The following is a 17,577-nucleotide window of genomic DNA, read 5'->3' on the forward strand; positions in this document are numbered from 1 at the left end:
GCACAGCTTGTGCAAAGGCCCTGAGGCAGGTCTGGGCCTGGCGTATATGAAGAGCAGCGAGGAGGCTCGTGTGGCTGGAGCAGAGGGAGGATGAGGAGAGAGGGAGGATGGAGGGCAGGGAGGGGACAGGCAGCTCCTGGGGGCCTGGAGGACAGCAGGGAGGCCTCAGGCCTCCTCCTGGAGGAAGGTGGAGCCTGGGGGACTGCGGGCAGAGGAAAGACCGGATGTAGCTCAGGTTATACCAAGGTGACCATCCTCCCCACCTCCTAGGGTTGTTGCAAGGACGAATAGGTGCGCCTAGCAGAGAGTGAGCGCTGGCACACGCTCAGCTGTCCCCGCCCCTAATTATCCACCATCCTTGTTGTTCCCGCGCACGTCCGGCGGCCCATGGGAGCGCGCAGCTGGCCCCGGCAGGGCTCGGACACCTGGGGCCCGGCCCCTCCCCGCACCCCGCGGTGTCGCCTTGCCGGGCGGCTCGTGTTCCTGGATCCCCTTACCCGGGCGGCTCGGCTGTCGCGCCCTGGGCCGGGGGAGGGGAGGCTGCAGGAAGCGGCGGATCCGGCGGCGGCGGCGACGGCGGCCCGGGTGGCCGAGCGCCTCGGGCCATGGAGAGCGCAGCGGCCCGCGAGCCCCAGGGGGCCGAGGCCCCGCGCCCGTCCGCGCCCCCGCCCTCGCCCGCGGAGCCCCCCGCCGCGCCCCGCGCCCGCCCGCGCCTCGTCTTCCGCACGCAGCTGGCGCACGGCAGCCCCACGGGCAAGATCGAGGGCTTCACCAACGTCCGCGAGCTCTACGCCAAGATCGCCGAGGCCTTCGGGATCGCGCCCACCGAGGTGAGGACCACCGGGTGGAGGTGGGTGGAGCCTGGATCCCTGGACTGGGGGCCCCGGATCCCCATCCCCGGATGGAGGGGCTTCGATCTCCAGACCTCAGAGACGCACCTCTCAGATCCCGGGGTGCCCATACCGCGGGGACCCCCCTTTTGCATGCCCTGCAAGAAGGATGAGCAGGTCTTAGGGTAGGTGGATCCCCAGACCGTCCAGGAAACCGTTCTGCCGCCCCAGCCGGACTGGATCCCGGCCCTTGGGGAGGTTCCTGGGCGCGGCGGGGGCTGGGGTTCCGCAGCCACTTTCCAGCGGAGAAATCAGAGGTCGCAGGGGTCAGGGGCTGGGCCGCAGAGCAGTGCGCCTCGCAGCCCCCAGGGGGCGCCCGCAGCTTCGGACAGGCCCGAAAAGGATGGTCTGGGGGTGTCCGGGGGTGGGGGAGAGGGGGTCTCCTCCTGGCCGCGGCCTCCTTCTCACCCCGCTCCCCATTCCGGGGGTCCCAGCCCTGCCATTTCCCAGGGGCTGGGATCCTGGGTGGTAGGGTGACCGGGGCCAGTTCCATGCCTCTTTGTGCCTCAGTTTCCCCATCGGGCCCCAGAGCCCATCGTCCCAGCCTTTGTGCGCAGACGGCGGATGTGCCCGCTTAGGTAATTCTGGGCTCCTCCTCTCCCCCCGGGACAGATCCTGTTCTGCACCCTGAACAGCCACAAAGTGGACATGCAGAAGCTCCTGGGTGGCCAGATCGGGCTGGAGGACTTCATCTTTGCCCACGTGCGCGGCGAGACGAAGGAGGTGGAGGTCACCAAGACGGAGGACGCGCTGGGACTGACCATCACGGACAACGGGGCGGGCTACGCCTTCATCAAGGTGCCCGCGGGGGCGGCGGCTTCCCCGGTGCTGGGTGACCTGGGGCGAGCCACCGCCCCTCTCTGGTCTAAGGGGGCTCTGGGGGACCCGAGGGGGGGTGGCTGCGGTGGCCCCGTGAGTGACTCCGGGTCCCTGCAGAGGATCAAAGAGGGCAGCATCATCAACCGCATCGAGGCCGTGTGCGTGGGCGACAGCATCGAGGCCATCAACGACCACTCCATCGTGGGCTGCCGCCACTATGAGGTGGCCAAGATGCTCCGGGAGCTGCCCAAGGCCCAGCCCTTCACCCTGCGCCTGGTGCAGCCTAAGAGAGCCTTTGGTGAGGGCCGCCTGGCACCCAGGGGGCAGGCGGAGAGGGGGCTCCCTGGGTGCCCGGGGCCGGTGGAGGGTGGGGGATGGGACAGGATGGAAGGTTCTAGATGCCTCTGTTGACATGCCAGGGCGCTTCTGGCACTGTATCAGGACCAGGTAGGTAATTTCTAGACTGTTATAGAGTCAGTCCGGGCAGGGCGGGGAGCTTGGGAAGACGCGGATGGGACCAGGAAGTGTCTCCATCTATTTTGTGACCTGGCCGGGAGCCTTGAGGCCCTGGTGAGTTCTGGAGAATGGTTTTCGGAGGGAGTTCTAGAAAGATGCTTTCAAAGAGAAGCCTGAGGCTGGTCCACCCATGAGCGAAGGAACCGGCCCCGGAGGGGTGCGCAGCCTCAGCACCAGCGATGTTTGGGGCCCCGGGTCGTTCTCCGCGGGGGGGCCGTCCTGTGCGCTCAGCAGGTGCCAGGGGCCACCCCCGAGTGGTGACAACCAAAATGCCTCCAGACATTGTCAATGTCACCCCCCCCCACCATGGCCTGGTCAAGAACCCCCACTCTAGAATGTAGATCGTCAGTTTTATTTTGGCAGACTTTTTTTTTTCACAGCAAGGCTTTTCGGAGGAAGAAAGCAGCATGTTGGTCTCCATCTTAGCACAACCTTGTTATGTCCTTCGAGTAGCCTTGTTCTAGAACAAGAAGGTCCAGAAGTGCCCTGGTAGGTCTGGAGGGAGGGCCCAGGGAGAGCGGGACAGGACTGGGCCGGGAACCTGCGCTGCATCCGTCACAGCGGGGGACGCCTCTGGGAGCCACCTCGAAAGTGAGAGAGAGCCGGTGGTGGAGCCAGGATTCTTCTAGATTCTGGCCGCTGGACGGTCTTAAGCCGTCCCTTTTAGAGAGAGTCATTTTAAGAAGCCGAGGGAGATTTCGGGGACAAAAGGATTCCCAGGCAGGGTGTCTGAAGATTACCCACAGATGGAAAGAGGCCTTGAAGGATAAGAAGGTTCTAGAAAGGCTCCGAGTGGCTTCCGAAGTGGTTTACAAAGATGCGGATCCGCCCGGGACACGCACCCCACCCCCACTCTGTCCCCTCCAGATATGATCGGCCAGAGGAGCCGCGGCAGCAAGTGCCCCGTGGAAGGAAAGGTGACCAGCGGGAGGGAGACCCTGCGGCTGCGTTCGGGGGGCGCCGCCACGGTGGAGGAGGTGGTGAGTTCGGGGACGGGGTCATCAGGGGCTCTCCCTCTGGTGCTCAACCTCTGACCTGTGACCTTGGGCAGGACCCTCTGCTTTCCCCGGCCTCAGTTTCCACCCCCCCCCCCCTGCAAAATGGGTCCTCGTTGTGGGACCAGAAGCGGTGACTGACGTGAGGTCCCAACCTTCTCCCATCTGAGGGGTGAGGGGAGGCGGGCAGGGGCTGGGCTGAGGGGTCCAACCCCCCGTTCCGCACCCCTGTGCCCCCAGCCTGGTGAATTCGAAGAGGAGGCGACACGGAGGGTGGACGACCTGCTGGAGAGTTACATGGGCATCCGGGACCCAGAGCTGGGTAAGGGGCCAGGGTAAGCCGGCTGGACCCCGGGGGGGAGGACAGCGCAGAGGAGGCGGGGCCCCGGGGGACATGGGGGCCGAGGAGCCCGCCACCCACACCCTCCCCACGGCCCACAGCGTCCACGATGGTGGAGACGTCCAAGAAGACGGCGAGCGTCCAGGAGTTTGCGCGCCTTTTAGACTCCGTCTTGGGCGAGTTCGCCTTCCCGGACGAGTTCGTGGTGGAGGTGTGGGCCGCCATCGGCGAGGCCAGGGACGCCTGTGGCTAGGCTGCCCCGGGGCAGCGCGCAGCCCCAGCCCGGAGCCCGGACCCCCGCCCCAGCCCCCACCTGAGATCCAGCCCTGCTCCAGAGCCAGGCTCAGCTCTGAGACCCAGCCCCAACCCGAGAGCCAGCCCTGCTCCAGAGCCAGGCTCAGCTCTGAGACCCAGCCCCAACCCGAGAGCCAGCCCAGCTCCAGAACCCAGCCCGGTTCCCAAACCCAGCCCTCCTCTAGAATCCAGGACAGCTCTGAGGCTAAGCTGAGCTCTGACACCAAGTCCAGTTCTGGAACCCAGACAAGTTTTAAGACCCAACCCAGCTCTCCGACCAAGCCCCGCCATAAAGCTCCACCCAACTCTGGAACGCAAGACAACTCCGTGACACAGCCACACCTGGACACCCGGTCTAGCTCAGGAACGCCAGTCAGTTCTGGGACCCAGGCGAGACTCCAGAAACAGCCCAGCTACAGAAGCCACGCCAGCTCAGGACTCAAAGACGGCTCCCCGAGGCAAGCCCATGCACGGAGCCAGCCCAGCTCAGGAACTGAGAGGCACGCTGCAGCTCCGTCAAGATCGAGACCCCAGCCCTGCTCTGAAACCCTGCGACACTCCAGTACGTATCCCCATCCTGGGGCCCAGTCCAGCTCCAGTGCCGAATCCAGCTCAGAGACTGAGCCCAGCTCTAGACCCCAGCCCAGTGCCACAACCAGGCCCATCTCCAGAATTCAGACGAGCTCTGGAACCCCATCCATCTCCGAAGCAACGCCCGCCTCCAGAACTCAGCTTGATGCTGAGCCCCACTCTCACCGCAGAACGCAGACCAGCTCTAGAATGCTGTCCAACTCCGGGACCCAGACCGACTTCAGCGCCTGGCCAAGGGCCAGAGCTCAGTCCAGCTCAGGCACTCCACCCAGCTCCAGAACCCAGCTCACTTCTGGAGCACAGACTGGCTCTGAAATCCCAGCCGGCTCCAAAATGCGGTCAGTGGCAGAGACGCAGGTAAGTTCTGGAATCCAGGCAAACTCTGGAATCCAATCTAGCTCTGGGACCCAGACCAATGCAGCATCAGACTTAGGCTCCAGAACTCTGTCCAGCTCCGATGGCAGGCCCAGCTCCAGGATCCAGCCCTGCCCAGGAGCTCAACCAACCTCTGAGACCCAGCTCATCTCGAAAACCCTGACAAGTTCTAGATACCAGCTCCAGGCCACAAGCCAAGGCGGCTCTGGTATTGAGCTGGACTTTGGAAAACAGACCAGCTCTGGAGCTCAGCTCATTTCTAGAGCCCAGCCCAGCTCCGGGACCCAGGCCAGTGCAAGAATTCAGCCCAGCTCCAGGATTCAGTTCAGCTCTGAGACCCAGCCCAGGTCAAGAATACAGCTCAGCTCTGGAGCCCACCTTAGTTCCAGAACACAGCCTATTTCTGGAACCCAACCCAGCTCCGGAACTCAGACCAGTTCTGGAACTCAGTTCAGCTCTGAGACCCAGCCCAGCTCTGAAACCCAGACTAGCACAAGAATTCAGCCTAGCTCTGGAGGCCAGCTCGGCTCCAGAACCCAGCCCAGCGCTGAGACCCGGCTCAGCTCTGAGACTCAGCTCGGCTCCAGAACCCAGGCCACCTCCAGGATTCAGTTCAGCTCTGAGACCCAGCCCAACTCTGAAACCCAAACCAGGTCAAAAGTTCAGCCCGGCTCTGGAGCCCACCTCAGTTCCAGAACCCAACCCAGCTCCACAACCCAGACCAGTTCTGGAACCCAGTTCAGCTCTGAGACCCAACCCAGCTCTGGAGCCCACCTCAGTTCCAGAACCCCGCCTATTTCTGGAACTCACCCCAGCTCCAGAACCCAGACCAGCTCAAGAATCCAGCTCAGCTCTGGAAACGGGCTCCGTCTGCAGACCCCTGAGCTTGACTCTAGACTCCAACCCGAGCCCACTCCCCCAGCCCGACCTCAGGCCCCAGGCCCACCACCCGGAGGCCCGGCTCCGGTCCCTAGCAAAGTCTCTCGGCCTCAGCCCCAGCCCCATGATCTGGTACATGGAACCCAGGCCGACACTGGCCGGGGCCAAAGCCCACCAGCTTCCCACCTGGCCCCCCCACCACAGGCCCCCTCAGCCCCCCAGAAACCAGCCCTCTCCCCTAAGCCTCAGCTGGGACTCCAGAAGTCCACATCACCCCTCATATCTAGTCCTGCCCCCAGGGCAGCCCTGCTGTGTTCCCGGCCCTCTGGACCCCCAGCTCGGGGGCCGGCCCCCTCCCCCAGCTTCCCCGTGCTCAGGGGGGCAGGGCCCCTCCCCCATCACAGGGGGCCGTAGCTTGGGCGTGACCTAGTTTTGGCATCCGTGGCGCCCACCTCTGCTCCCCTCCTCCCAGCCCTGGTCCCCCAGAAGCAGCAGGTGACCTCGTTCTCCCAAGGCGGGGGTGGGGAGGGGGGCAGGGTGGAAACAGGTGTTTCGGTTTCACTGGGGCCTGGCTCCTGCAGGTGTAAGCAGATCCCAGCTCTGCGGAGGGGAAAGGGGGGCGGGGGGGGTCCCTTCTCGTGTACCCCGAGGGCTGGCGGGGAATAAAGGCACCTCCACCCCCTGCAGCCGGTGTGTCGTGTTGGGGGGAGAGCACAGGAGGGGGAGGGCACGAGGGTGGGGGGCGGGGCTGCCATGGTCGCCATGACAACACCGGATGCTTGTTAAGCGCCTCCCACGTGCCAGGCGCCTCACGAGGTGCTCACTGCGCGTGCGCTCGTCGTCTGGGGGCATCAGCGGGGTCTTTGCGCAGCGACCCCCGGGAACCCGCCCGGCGACGACCCCGAGACCGGAGGCGGGAGGCGCCGGGACCCGCCCGGACGCGGTTGCGTAGCAACCGGATGCAGGAAACTTCAAGGATCGACGATGATTGACGACTTCCGGACGCAAAGGACAATAAAGCCAGGCTGGAGATATATTTTGGCGAGAGAGGGGGTGTCCTGCCCGTTCCCATTCAGTCTTTTCTAGACAGAGCCTTCTGGGGCTGGGGGGGGTCAAAGGGAATCCACTGGACCCCAGGAAGCAGGTCACGGGGGTCAGAGCCCCCCATTTCCCAGGCTTTCTGGAAGGGGCGGCTCACCGGTCTGACCCCCTCCCAGCACCCCCACACGCCCTTCCCGGGGGGAGGGACTCAGGGGAGGGGACTCAGAGAGGGCAGGATGGAAAGGGGGGCCGGGGCGGGGGTGGGCTCCCCAGGAAGTCCGCAATCCTGCCGCTCAGACTTTGTCCATCCCGCAGCCCGGCTCCTCGAGCTCTGGGCCCCGCGATGTGACCGTGAGGGGCCCCGAGGTGCAGCGGGGGACACGCGGGCGGCGCGCTCTGTCCGGCTGTCCTTCCGGAGCCGCCGCCGAGGTGTCCACCGCCCCCCAACCCCGGGCCTACTGCAGGGAGGACCTGAGGGTCAGCTGGGGCTGCAAGGACAGCGACCTGGGCCGCGTGCTGAGGCGCGGGTAGAGGCGCCGCATCACCGCCCGGCGGAACAGGATGTACATCCAGGGGTCCAGGATCTGGTTCCACGTGGCCACGCGCAGGTAGATGAGCAGCTGCTTCTCCGTGGCGCGCGGCAGCTGCCCGCTCGGGCCCATGGCCGGCGGGCTCCGCAGCACCGTCTGCGCGATGAAGGCCTGCGGGGGTCGGAGGGTCAGCGCGGCCAGCCCTGCCCCCGCCCCTGCGCCCCCTGCACCGGCCCCTGCGCCCCCCACCCCCACCGCCCCTGCCCCTGCGCCCCCTGCACCGGCCCTGCCCCCGCCCCTGCGCCCCTGCACCGGCCCCCCGACCCCTGCGCCCCCCACCCCGCCGCTGCCCCCTGCACCGGCCCTGACACCCGCCCCTGCGCCCCCTGCACCGGCCCCCCGCTCCCCTGCACCCCCACCGCCCCTGCGACCCCCCGCGCCTGCCCCCCGCCGCTGCGACCCCCGCCCCTGCCCCCCGCCCCTGCGCCGCCCTGCACCTGTGCCCCCGCCCCTGCGCCCCTGCACCCCCACCGCCCCTGCGCCCCCCTGCACCGGCCCCCCACCCCTGTGCCCCCACCGCCCCTGACACCTGCACCTGCGCCCCACGCACCTGCCCCCACCGCAGCTGCGCCCCTGAACCGGCCCCCACCACACACGCCCCCCACTCTCCCTGCGGCCTCCCCGCACTTGGCCCCCACCGCACCTGCCCCCTCACACCTGCCCTGGCTCCTGAGACCCACAGCCCAGTCTGCCGCTGTTTTGCTGTGTGAGCTCGAGAGAGTTGCCTGACCTCTCTGAGCTTCAGTTGATGGGGCCACAAAATAGCGCGCTTTTCCTGCTCCTCTCTTGGGCGCGATTAAACACGGTGGAAAAGAAGACTTGTGGGTGCGCAGCGGTGGGATCGCTGTTCCTGCCTGCGCTATTATTCTAGCAACGGCTTATGTTTTATAAAAAGTGTATACTATAATGTTGCAAAATTATAGTCTAAAGTTGCAATTAAATAATTTACTTTTTATATTATATATTTAATCTAAATAATTTCATATTATATTTTAGGTAGCTTTTGGCAAATAATTTAATATTAAATAATTTTTATATTAAAATACTTTAATATTTCTTGAATGTTAGAGTTCATATTTAATATTACATAATATGCAATATATACTGTTATTTACAAATTATGTAATAATAATTATCTAATAATTAACATATTGTTAATTATAACTATAATAGAAAATTATAGTTATATATTATAAATTTAACAGCTATATCTGTAATGATTTAATATATAGTTATAATTATGTAACTTTGTATTATATAATAATGATATAAAGTATTAATCAATAATGCATTATTAGTCATATATAGTATTTAATAATTATATCATATATAATGTGATTACATGCTATATAGTAATTGGTATAATTATTAACTATTAATCATAATACAATTATAATGTGTATTATAGTTTATAATTGTACTTAAAATTTGTATTATCTTAAGTGTCATTATCATTCATATCATATTAGAATTATTATATTAGGATTGTCTCCTAAGCCCCTACTGTGTGCTGGGGACACTGCGGCGGCCAGGATGGACCCAGGTCCCACGTGCAGAGACTCACAGTCCGGGGGGACCGAGCGGGACGGGGGCGGCCGAGGCCCAGGGGCAGGTCCCCAGCAGACGGGCAGGCGTCTCCCAGGGCGTCGGAGGGGAGCGCCTGTGGCCTTTCTTCTGGGCACTAGGGAGCCACGGGTGGCTTCGGAGCGGGAGGGGGCCCTGGGCCGGGGCCGCCTGCCCCCTGTTTCTGTTTTGTGCATTTTAGCTTGTTTTGTCTTGTTGTTTTGCTAAGAACATTTTTACACATGGAAAGGGCGGGTGAGAAGGCGAAAGGAGCGTGGGTGTGGCAGGTGACAATGACGTGAGAGTCACATGAGGGGCGGTGATAGACTGCATTTCCCACCAAGGGGACTCAGGAATCGTGACTGACTCAGTGATCCTACCCAGGATGCCTGCCCTGTTGTTGTCGAGCAAGGGAACTCCTAGTCATGCTTCAAAGCCCCAGCTCCAATGGTTCAGGGCAGGGCAGGGCCCGTTCGGGGTGTTCCTGGAGCCTGGGGGCCGCAGGCAGGTGGAGGCGGCTGGGCAGCGTGCATGCGGTGTGGCCTGCATGGGTCTCTCGGGGGTCAGGGAACTTGCATGGGGACACGTGTGTGCAGCCCAAACACGGGAGGGAAGCGGGGACCTGCAGGACCCAGGCTGGGGGAGGGGGCGGTCCCAGGAGAGCTGCGGTTCTGGGCTGTCCCATCCTGTCCCTCCCAGGCCTGCCCCAGGGCCTTTGCATGGGCTGTGCCCTCGGCCTGGGTTGCTCCCTGCAGATCTCCACTCGGTTCACCCTTCACCTCCTCCATGTCTTTGCTCAAATGGCACCTTTCTGCCTGGCCAGCTCTGCTCCCTGCCCTGCAGCCCCCAGTCTCTGGGGACACCCAGAATGGGCCCTGCCTGCTCTACACCATTGCAGCTGGGGCTTTGAAGCATGAATAGGAGTTTCACTGCTCGATCGATACAAACCAGGAAGGCATCCTGGGTAGCATCACTGAATCATGAAACGTTTCCAGAGTCCCCTTGGGTGGCGAACTTTCTAGAAGGGCCACAGGGTCAACACAAAGTTAAACACGGTCTCTGTCACCCCCCACCCCAGCTCTGCCGTGTAGCGACAGAAACCAAAGGGTGTGGCTGGGCTCCAGGAAGCCTTTCTTTTTGGGTGCGGAAATTTGAATCTCATGTCCTTTCCATGTGGCACAAACTAGGAGCCTTTTTTTGATGTTTTTCTCCCACCCTCGTTCCCGGGAAAAGCATTCTTAGCAAAACAAGCGGGAACAGCAAAAACAGATGTGCCCTCCGCCCTCCGTGGGCTCAGTCTGGGCTCCCCCTCATCACAGCCACGTCTCCGCTCCCGCGTGTCGATGTGTCTTCCTCACCACGAGGCCCCGGGCGGGGGAGGAACTGTTCTCAGTTTATTTCCTCCTGTGTCCTCAGTTCCCAGATCAGAGCCTGAGATCCAGCAGCCACTCAACAAACATTTGTGGAAGGAACACACGAATAAATGAGTCCATTTCGTCCTTGCAGCCGCCTGCAGAGGCGGGAACTTTCTAAGCCGCATGATCGGGAGACGGAGGCTGGAGGGGGGACGCCCATCCCAGAGTCACCAGCATGGCCTTATCGGACGGACTCAACCGAGGGTCTGACTGCAGCCTCCAGACTCGTCGGACCCAATCAGAAATGAAAAAGCAGCCGCCCCAAACAGCCCAACGACACCGATCGGTGGAAGGACGTCAACCGAGCCCCCCTGACTCAGGGCAAACGTGCACAGGGCTCGGGGCCGGCCTGGAACGGGCACAATGAGGCCCAGAAAACGTTTGATGATTCAGTGATTCTGCCTAGACTGCGTTTCCCTGGTTTAGACTCGCAAGTAAACTCCTATTCATCCTTCAAGGCCCCAGCTCCCATGCCCCTCCTCTGGAAAGCCTTCTCTGAGACCCCAGGTAGAGCCTTGGAGCCCCTCCCTGGGCATCCCGGTCCCCAGACGCTGCCTTTGCCCCCACGGGCCACTCACCAGCAGCGGCATCCAGCAGATGCTGGCGACAACCATGATGCCCATGAGCTGCGCCATCATCTCGACCTCAGAGTCCCGCGGGCGCTGCTGGGCGGCCTCCTGGTTGTGGTAGACGTGGCACAGGGTGGCCACGGTGACCGTGTTGAGCAGGAAGGACAGCACCACCGAGAGGCCACCGAGGAGCGAGAAGAGCAGGCCGAAGGCCATGTCGCCGCGCTCGGCGCCCAGCGTGAGGAAGCACCAGGAGCCCGGGTACTGCACCGTGTAGCGGCCCAGGCCCAGCAGTGGCAGCAGGCCCAGCGCCAGCGCCACTGCCCACACCAGCGCCACCGTGGCCCAGGCACGGCGCGGCGAGGCGGCCACGGGCCGTGAGAAGGGCCGTGTGATGCCCAGGTAGCGCTCCGAGGCCATGGTGGCACCCAGCAGGAGCGGGGACAGGCCGAAGAAGACCATGACGACGCCCATGAAGCGGCAGAGGTGGCAGCCGGGGTCCACGGCCTGCCAGTCGAACAGGGCGAAGTGCTGGGACACCACGATGGCGCCGGTCACCAGGAGCCCCAGGAAGTCGGTGAGGACCAGGCCACAGAGGAAGGTGAGGAAGGACGAGCGCGTGGCCGAGCTGCCGTGGCGCGCGCCCGCCAGCACCCTCAGCGCCAGCACATTGGACGCCAGGCCCACCAGGCAGAAGGAGGCCGCGAACCAGGGCGAGGCGATCAGGCGCCGGTCCGCCAGCGTGATGTTCATGGGCCGGAAACAGGGCCCCAGAGCGCTGCCGTTGGGCCACATGGTGCTGGGTGGAGCAGGGACGGTCACCACTCCATCCGGCCCGGGCTCAGTCACCCCTGGGGGGAGGCAGAGAGAAGAGTTGCTGGTGATTCGTTCTGCATCTTAATCTGAGGGGTTCTGGTGAACTCCTACACAACCTTCAACGCCTCAGCTCCAATACCCGCTTCTTGAGGAAGCTTTTCCAGACTTGGCTCACTCCCCACTCAGCAAGGATCACTACTCCTCCGACCTCCAGCCCTGTCCTGCCCCAGAGTCGGTGACCCTCAAGGATGAGGATGCATTCTGTGTCCTCTGGGATCCCCAGGGGACACAGGTTAGTATTTGCTGGGTCGCAGAGAAGGGCTGAGAAGCCCTGGGTTTGAACGCCCACCCTGGCGCCCACTGCGTGACCCCAGGTCCCTCTCTCCAAACTGCCGTGTCCCCACTGGCCACCCCTCTGAGCCCTCGGCGGACTGCAGGGTCCAGACAGGACTCGGCCAGGGTGGGCAGGGTTCGGGCTCCCGCGCCAGCTCTGAGGTGGCCCGCGGGTCACAGTCTGTTGTGAATGCGTTTTGGGGCCCCCTCCCCCAAGGGTGGTTTGGGGGAGCCCTCCTCACATCCCAGAGTCGGTTTTTCTCACTTTTGTGGCATCGTGTTTATCATGAGAAACAAGCCCAGAACCGTAGCCTCGTTCTGGGAACAGAAAACAGCTCGTCTGGAGCGACGTGTCCCCCGGGACGCGCTATAAACGGCAGCGGAGGGCCCCGGTCCCGGCTGCGCGGTGTGGACGGATCGAGGAGAAAGAGAAGCAGCTCCAGTTCCCCAAAAGGACACACCAGGGGGGACACCAGCTCCCGGGTCCCCAGCCTCCGCCCTGGGCACACACGAGCCCCCCTGGGTCAGCAGGGAGGGGGCACCGGGTGGGGAGGTGGGACCACCGAGGGAGGTATGGAGGGCCGGGCCGTCACAGCTCAGAAAGGTCCTATGATGACCCCCATACTGCAGAGGGGGGGGAAACTGAGGCCCAGAGAGGTTAAGTCACTTATCCAGGGTCACATAGCCCGGCCAGAGGTGGTTGAGATTTACACCCAGGCCTCGTTGCATCGTACCCTCCCGGTGACCTTGGGCTCGTCACCGCACCGCTCTGGGCCTCAGTTTCCCCTCCTGTGACCACTGCCCCTCAGCCCCATCGAGTTACAGGCCCTCGGCCGGCTCCTCTGCTCGGTTCAGCGACTCCTCATTGAGCCTCAAACGACACGGCTCTGAGCTTCGCACCCGGCACCAGTGGGTGGAGGCGGGGCCTCAAGTGGGGAAACTGAGGCCCAGAGAGGTGGGTCACGCGGAGTCGGGGCTTTCCGCCGGGGCGGGGGTGTGCTGTTTGCCGTCTCGGATTTGGCCTGCGTTTGGATTCCTCCTGGGACGGGGCGCTCCCTCCCTCGAGAGCTGCCATGCGCTGTTTCTCAACATTCCTGAGGACTCGGGTTGTATGTGCCGCCACTGCCCCAGCCTCAGCCGGGACGGCGGGCCAGCCCCTCCTGGGTCTCACGATCCCCTTTGCCCCCAGGCTTATCTGTGACCCAGTCCTTGGCCTGGGGGAGGCTGGAAACTGGCATGACTCCCTCTGGCCACAGCCTGCGGTTTCCAGTCTCCCCACGGGTTCAGTTGATAGCGCCCGGCTCAAGTTCCCCAGGCAAGCGAGCCAGGAGGGGCACCTGGCAGGGCCGCCCGTCCCCTTCCATGCTGGCCAGGAGGCATGGCAGGGCGCCCGCCTGCAGGGGACCGTCCTCATCCCAGCCTGAGGTCCAGAAGGAGCGCTGTGTGACCCTTGGGGAACTAGATTTCCCTCTCTGGGCCTCATGGGAAGCATGGCCCCCAGACTTGCTGGACGAACCCAGGATGCCAGGCCCGAGAGCTAAGGGGCTGGACTCCGAAGGGCTATGCTAATGAGCTTCCAGTTCTGGCACCCGGAGGCCCCTAGAGTCTAGAATTCCAAGGGGCTGAGGTTCCAGAACCTTCGCAGGAATTTGCCTGGGTCCTGGGTTCCAGAAATCTCTGGGTCGGCTCCCTTCTGGAGGACGGACGCTGAGCTGGCCGGTGGCCCGGCGGGGGGAGGCCGGGGTCGGGGTTGGGGGTCTCCATCCTCCAGGCCGGGAGGGAGGCGCGGGCACCCGGCTGGCTCCCCCACGCCCAGCCCCGAGGGAACGCGATCTGCGGTTCCCAGCGCCAGGCCGTCCTCTGCCAGATGGCCCCCGTCATCGCCTCCTCCCCCCACTCCACCGGCCACTCAACACCGTCACCCCGGGGCACACCCAGCCTCCCCCAGGGGCTGCGCTGACAGACAAGCTCGGCCTGGAGTCCCCGATCTGTCACGGCCGGACTCGGGGCACGACTTTCCAGAGCCTCAGTTTCCCCCCTCTGTGAAATGGGGTGACAAGGACACCGGCTCGCTCCTGCCTCTGAGCCTCCTGCCTTGGCCGTGCGCCGTTCCCGGCCTGGCTGTGCGCAGGGGCCAGGTGCACGGGCTGCCAGGCGGGGGCCCTGATGCTCCGGTGACCTCGGCCCGCCCTGGCCCTCGGCCTGTTGGCTGACGATGACGATGACGCCCTTTGGCACGAGCCGGCAGGGACCGGGCCACGCCTGAGGCAGACCCGTGAGCACTCACGGGTGGGGACCCCCCGCCACACCCTTGTGTGGCTACAGACACCCGTGCAGACGCACCCACACACGCGGGGCCCCGGGCCCGCCCCACCTCGCTTCGTCTTGCCACAAGGCTCGATTTCCCGGAACTTTTCCTGTTTGCGACATGAACCACCTCCCACCCCGGAAGGTGCAGAGCGGGGCTCCCCAGTGAGCCTGCCTAGGCTGAGCTGAACCTCAGCTCCGACTCATGTGGTCCCCTCTGAGCCTCAGTTTCCTCCTCCATCCAATGGGCATCCTCTGAGGGTAGATGTGAGATGAGGGGACAGGCCCCAGGCCACGCGGCTGGCGGTTAATGATGGACACAGACCTCACGGACATGTGCCACCATTGCATGCCCACACACAGACACACAACTGCACAGACGCGCGCTCACAGCCACACCAGGCCCTGGGCACCTTCCCTGTGGCCCCAAGGACCCCGAGTGGCCCCACAGAGACCCGGGGACACCCCACACATGCATTTCCGCGGCCACACAGCGACACAGCACCCACAGCCCGGGCACAGACTCATGAATGCCCCAGGACACCCAGCTTCGGCCGCTGTCACTGCCCAGGGTGACACTTCCGCCCAGGGTGACACACCCACAGCAGGGCGGGTCACTGACGGATGCCCCGGAGCCACCTGCCCACTCCCAGCCCCGCCTCCAGCGTGGCGGGCGCGTGCTCACCTGGCGATGCTGATGGAGACGGCGATGGAGGGGCCGCGCCCGGGTCCCCGCGCCACCGCGAGCGGGGCAGACGCCTGGGAGCTGGTCCGGGCGAGGCTGCGGATGGGCGGACGGGGGAGCGGGGCGGCCCGGCCTCCGGCGGTCCCTGGGGAAACTGAGTCACGGCGAGGGCGGGCCGCACAGGGGACCCGGCGCTGCCAGTCGCCGGGGCACAGAGGGAGGGCGGTGGCCGCGGCCGCGCCGTGCGCGGGGGCTCTGGGGGCGCGGGGACCCCTCTGGGCTGGAGCGGGCTCGGCGGGGCCACAGACCGCGCGGGCGGGGGCTCGGCTCAGCGGGCCCCTGTCTGTCCCGGTCTCCGTCTGTCTCTTGCTCACTCTGTCCGTCCTTCTGTCTCACCAGCCCGCCCGCGGCGCTGGCCACGCCCCTCGGGCCCGGGCCTGGCCTGTGGGGGGCGGGGGGCGCGCCCCAGCCGGCGGGGAGATCGCGCGGCCTCCTGGGGGAGGGGACCCGGGGCCGCAGGGACAGGGGCGCGGTGGCGGGGGGTGGGGATGGGGTGAGGGCTGGCCCGCCCCAGCCTGGCCCCCTGCCCGCCGCCGCCCCGCATTCTTCGCCCCAGAGCCAGCGCCCCAGGCCGGACCGGGGAGGGGTGGGGGGTGGGGCGGCTCCCCAGGGTGCCCCGACCGCGGCCCAGGGGTCCAGGACTCTGAGCTAGTGGGCCCGCCAGGATGGTGCCTGGTACACATTGGGTGCTTAATCAATGCAGGATCTGTCTGAAACCCCTGCCAGGGCTGGGGGAGGGGGGTGCAGGGGTCCGGGAGGTGGGGGGGCCCAGACTCTCCAGCCAGCAGCTTCCTGGGCGGTCAGCTGAGAGCACTGGGGGGAGGGTCCTGTAAGGGCACAGGCTGGGAGGTGGCCCCAGAGCAGAGGAAGGAAAGCCCCTCCCTAGCAGCGCGCCCGCCGTGGGGCTGGGCCTGGGGCTGGGGCTGGGGGCGGGGTGGGAAGAAGCCCGGAGCCCCCACTGCAGGAAAGGCTGGGGACCAGGCCGGGCGGGGTCTCGGCAGCAGGGCCGTGGAAGCAGAGGGCACCCGCCAGAGCCCAGCGTGTCGCCGGCCGGAGCGGCGGGAAAGGGGGCTTCCTGCAGGCCCCTCCTGCCCCGGGCGTGGCCGCACGTAGACGGGGGTCTGCGGGCCTGGGGGGGTGTGGGGATCCGTGGGGGCAGGGCGGGGGCTGAGGGCTGCCCGGCACTAGCCGCCCGGCCGTGACCCCGCCCCACGCAGCCCTTAGGGCGCGAGAGGCGCCCGCGCGGCCGGCTCCCAGCGAGGAGGATGCGCTCCCGCCCCAGCCTCCCCGCGGCCCCGGCCTCCGGAAGCCCCTTCTCTGGCTCCCGGCCTCCCGGCCTTCCGGCCTCGGGACGTCACTGCACCCTGCGCCCCTCCAGACGGCCCCGCCCCTCTGCATCCCACCGCCGGAGGCCTCAGCCGTGGATCCCAATTTCTCTCGCTGGGCAAGGAGTCTCCCCAACTCCTATGCATCTGGCAGAGCCCTGACTCCAAGGCTCCGTCCTCTGGAAAGCCTTCATCTCCCCAGTAGTCTTGCTACCCGGCGACCCTCCTGCCATGCCGCTCTGCGGCCCAGCTCAGGGGGTGCGACACTTCTGAGCCCCAGGGAGGACTGGAAAACAGCCCTGCCCTCCGGGGTCCCCCAGGCTGGAAAGAGACAGAGCAGCACAGGGGCGGCCGGCCCCCTGCAGTCAGGGCTGAGCCGGAGGAACAGACAGGGCTTAGGGGAGCCAGGAAGGCATGCTGGGGGGAGAAGGCATGAGCACCGGGGCTTTGTGGGATGAACAGGAGTTCCCCAGGTCCGAGGGATGATGGCAGCAGCAGGAATTACGTGTGTGAAACTCTGGAGGCGAGAGAGGGCGAGGCTTAGGGAATTGCGAGGAGGCAGCTGTGGTGGGGAGAGGATGTGGGGCTGGGGCTCCAAATGGTGGGGCGGGCGATGGGGGGAGACTTCCGTTCCCACTTCCTCAGCCCTGAGATAAGAGGGACAATGTCCCTTCTGGGAAACAGCCGGCACCGGGGTCAGGGAAGAGCAGTGGGCTTGCATTTAGTCCTCAGGGCGCCCCGGTCGGGCGGGGTAAAGGGGAAACTGAGGCCCAGAGGGAGGAAGCGCCGCGCTTGGCCCGGCGTGGTTGGGGGCGGGGTCTCCGGGCCTCGGTCCCCTGCTCCCCGGGAGCCGTGGGAAGGGCTGTGCCGGCTCGGGGCTGGCGGCTGGAGCGGCGGCCCCGCAGCTGCGGTTTCCGGTGGGGGTCGGCCGGGAGCGTGTGTTCCTGGCCTGGGACGCGGCAGGGGACACCAGCCGGGTGGCCTTCTCCGAGTTGGAGACACCTGGGTTGGAACCCTGCCTGCCACTTTCTAGACTTGAAAGGGGGCCCCCGAGCCTCAGTTTCCCCAGCAGCAGCGCGGACACGAAGGCCGCCTGGCGGGGCTGCGGCGAGGCCCGGGCCCGGGTGGGGGGAGAGGCCGCCGGCACCTGCGCTCCCAGCAGCTTCCTGAGAAC

At 64.8% G+C, this 17,577-nt stretch overlaps 2 protein-coding genes across 7 annotated transcripts; one reads left to right on the forward strand and one right to left on the reverse strand.

Annotated features, from left to right (window-relative positions):
• The first annotated feature begins 128 nt into the window (after nt 1-128).
• GIPC3 (GIPC PDZ domain containing family member 3) lies at nt 129-6,385 on the forward strand. 6 transcript variants are annotated; one of them, XM_070272488.1, is made up of 7 exons: nt 129-830; nt 1,503-1,688; nt 1,827-2,007; nt 3,093-3,205; nt 3,461-3,555; nt 3,662-3,901; nt 3,956-6,385. In XM_070272488.1, the coding sequence occupies exons 1-7, from the start codon at nt 606-608 to the stop codon at nt 6,111-6,113; spliced, it is 3,198 nt and encodes a 1,065-aa protein (XP_070128589.1). In that variant the 5' UTR covers nt 129-605; the 3' UTR covers nt 6,114-6,385. The 6 variants fall into 6 exon arrangements, with proteins under 6 accessions (XP_070128589.1, XP_023500160.2, XP_023500165.1 ...); XM_023644392.2 differs by having other exon boundaries at nt 3,662-6,385; XM_023644397.2 differs by lacking the exon at nt 3,956-6,385 and having other exon boundaries at nt 3,461-3,542; nt 3,662-3,950.
• A 324-nt stretch (nt 6,386-6,709) lies between these two features.
• Nucleotides 6,710-15,432, reverse strand: TBXA2R (thromboxane A2 receptor). The gene is made up of 3 exons (XM_023644401.2): nt 15,019-15,432; nt 10,887-11,728; nt 6,710-7,441 (listed from the first exon to the last, which is right to left on the reverse strand). The coding sequence occupies exons 2-3, from the start codon at nt 11,670-11,672 to the stop codon at nt 7,196-7,198; spliced, it is 1,032 nt and encodes a 343-aa protein (XP_023500169.2). The 5' UTR covers nt 11,673-11,728; nt 15,019-15,432; the 3' UTR covers nt 6,710-7,195.
• Nucleotides 15,433-17,577: the final 2,145 nt, after the last annotated feature.

This window comes from Equus caballus, chromosome 7 (assembly GCF_041296265.1).
Source record: "Equus caballus isolate H_3958 breed thoroughbred chromosome 7, TB-T2T, whole genome shotgun sequence".
In the NCBI taxonomy this organism is placed as follows: Eukaryota; Metazoa; Chordata; class Mammalia; order Perissodactyla; family Equidae; genus Equus; species Equus caballus.

What these genes read in the sequence shown, in the direction of transcription:
- GIPC3 (XM_023644392.2), top strand. Translation starts at nt 606, where the DNA reads ATGGAGAGCGCAGCGGCCCGCGAGCCCCAGGGGGCCGAGGCCCCGCGC. An exon ending in TCGGGATCGCGCCCACCGAG is followed by an intron (nt 831 to 1,502) that starts GTGAGGACCACC and finishes CCCCCGGGACAG; the next exon opens with ATCCTGTTCTGCACCCTGAA. An exon ending in CGGGCTACGCCTTCATCAAG is followed by an intron (nt 1,689 to 1,826) that starts GTGCCCGCGGGG and finishes GGGTCCCTGCAG; the next exon opens with AGGATCAAAGAGGGCAGCAT.
- TBXA2R (XM_023644401.2), bottom strand. Translation starts at nt 11,672, where the DNA reads ATGTGGCCCAACGGCAGCGCTCTGGGGCCCTGTTTCCGGCCCATGAAC. An exon ending in TCTGCTGGATGCCGCTGCTG is followed by an intron (nt 7,442 to 10,886) that starts GTGAGTGGCCCG and finishes CGACCCCCGCAG; the next exon opens with GCCTTCATCGCGCAGACGGT.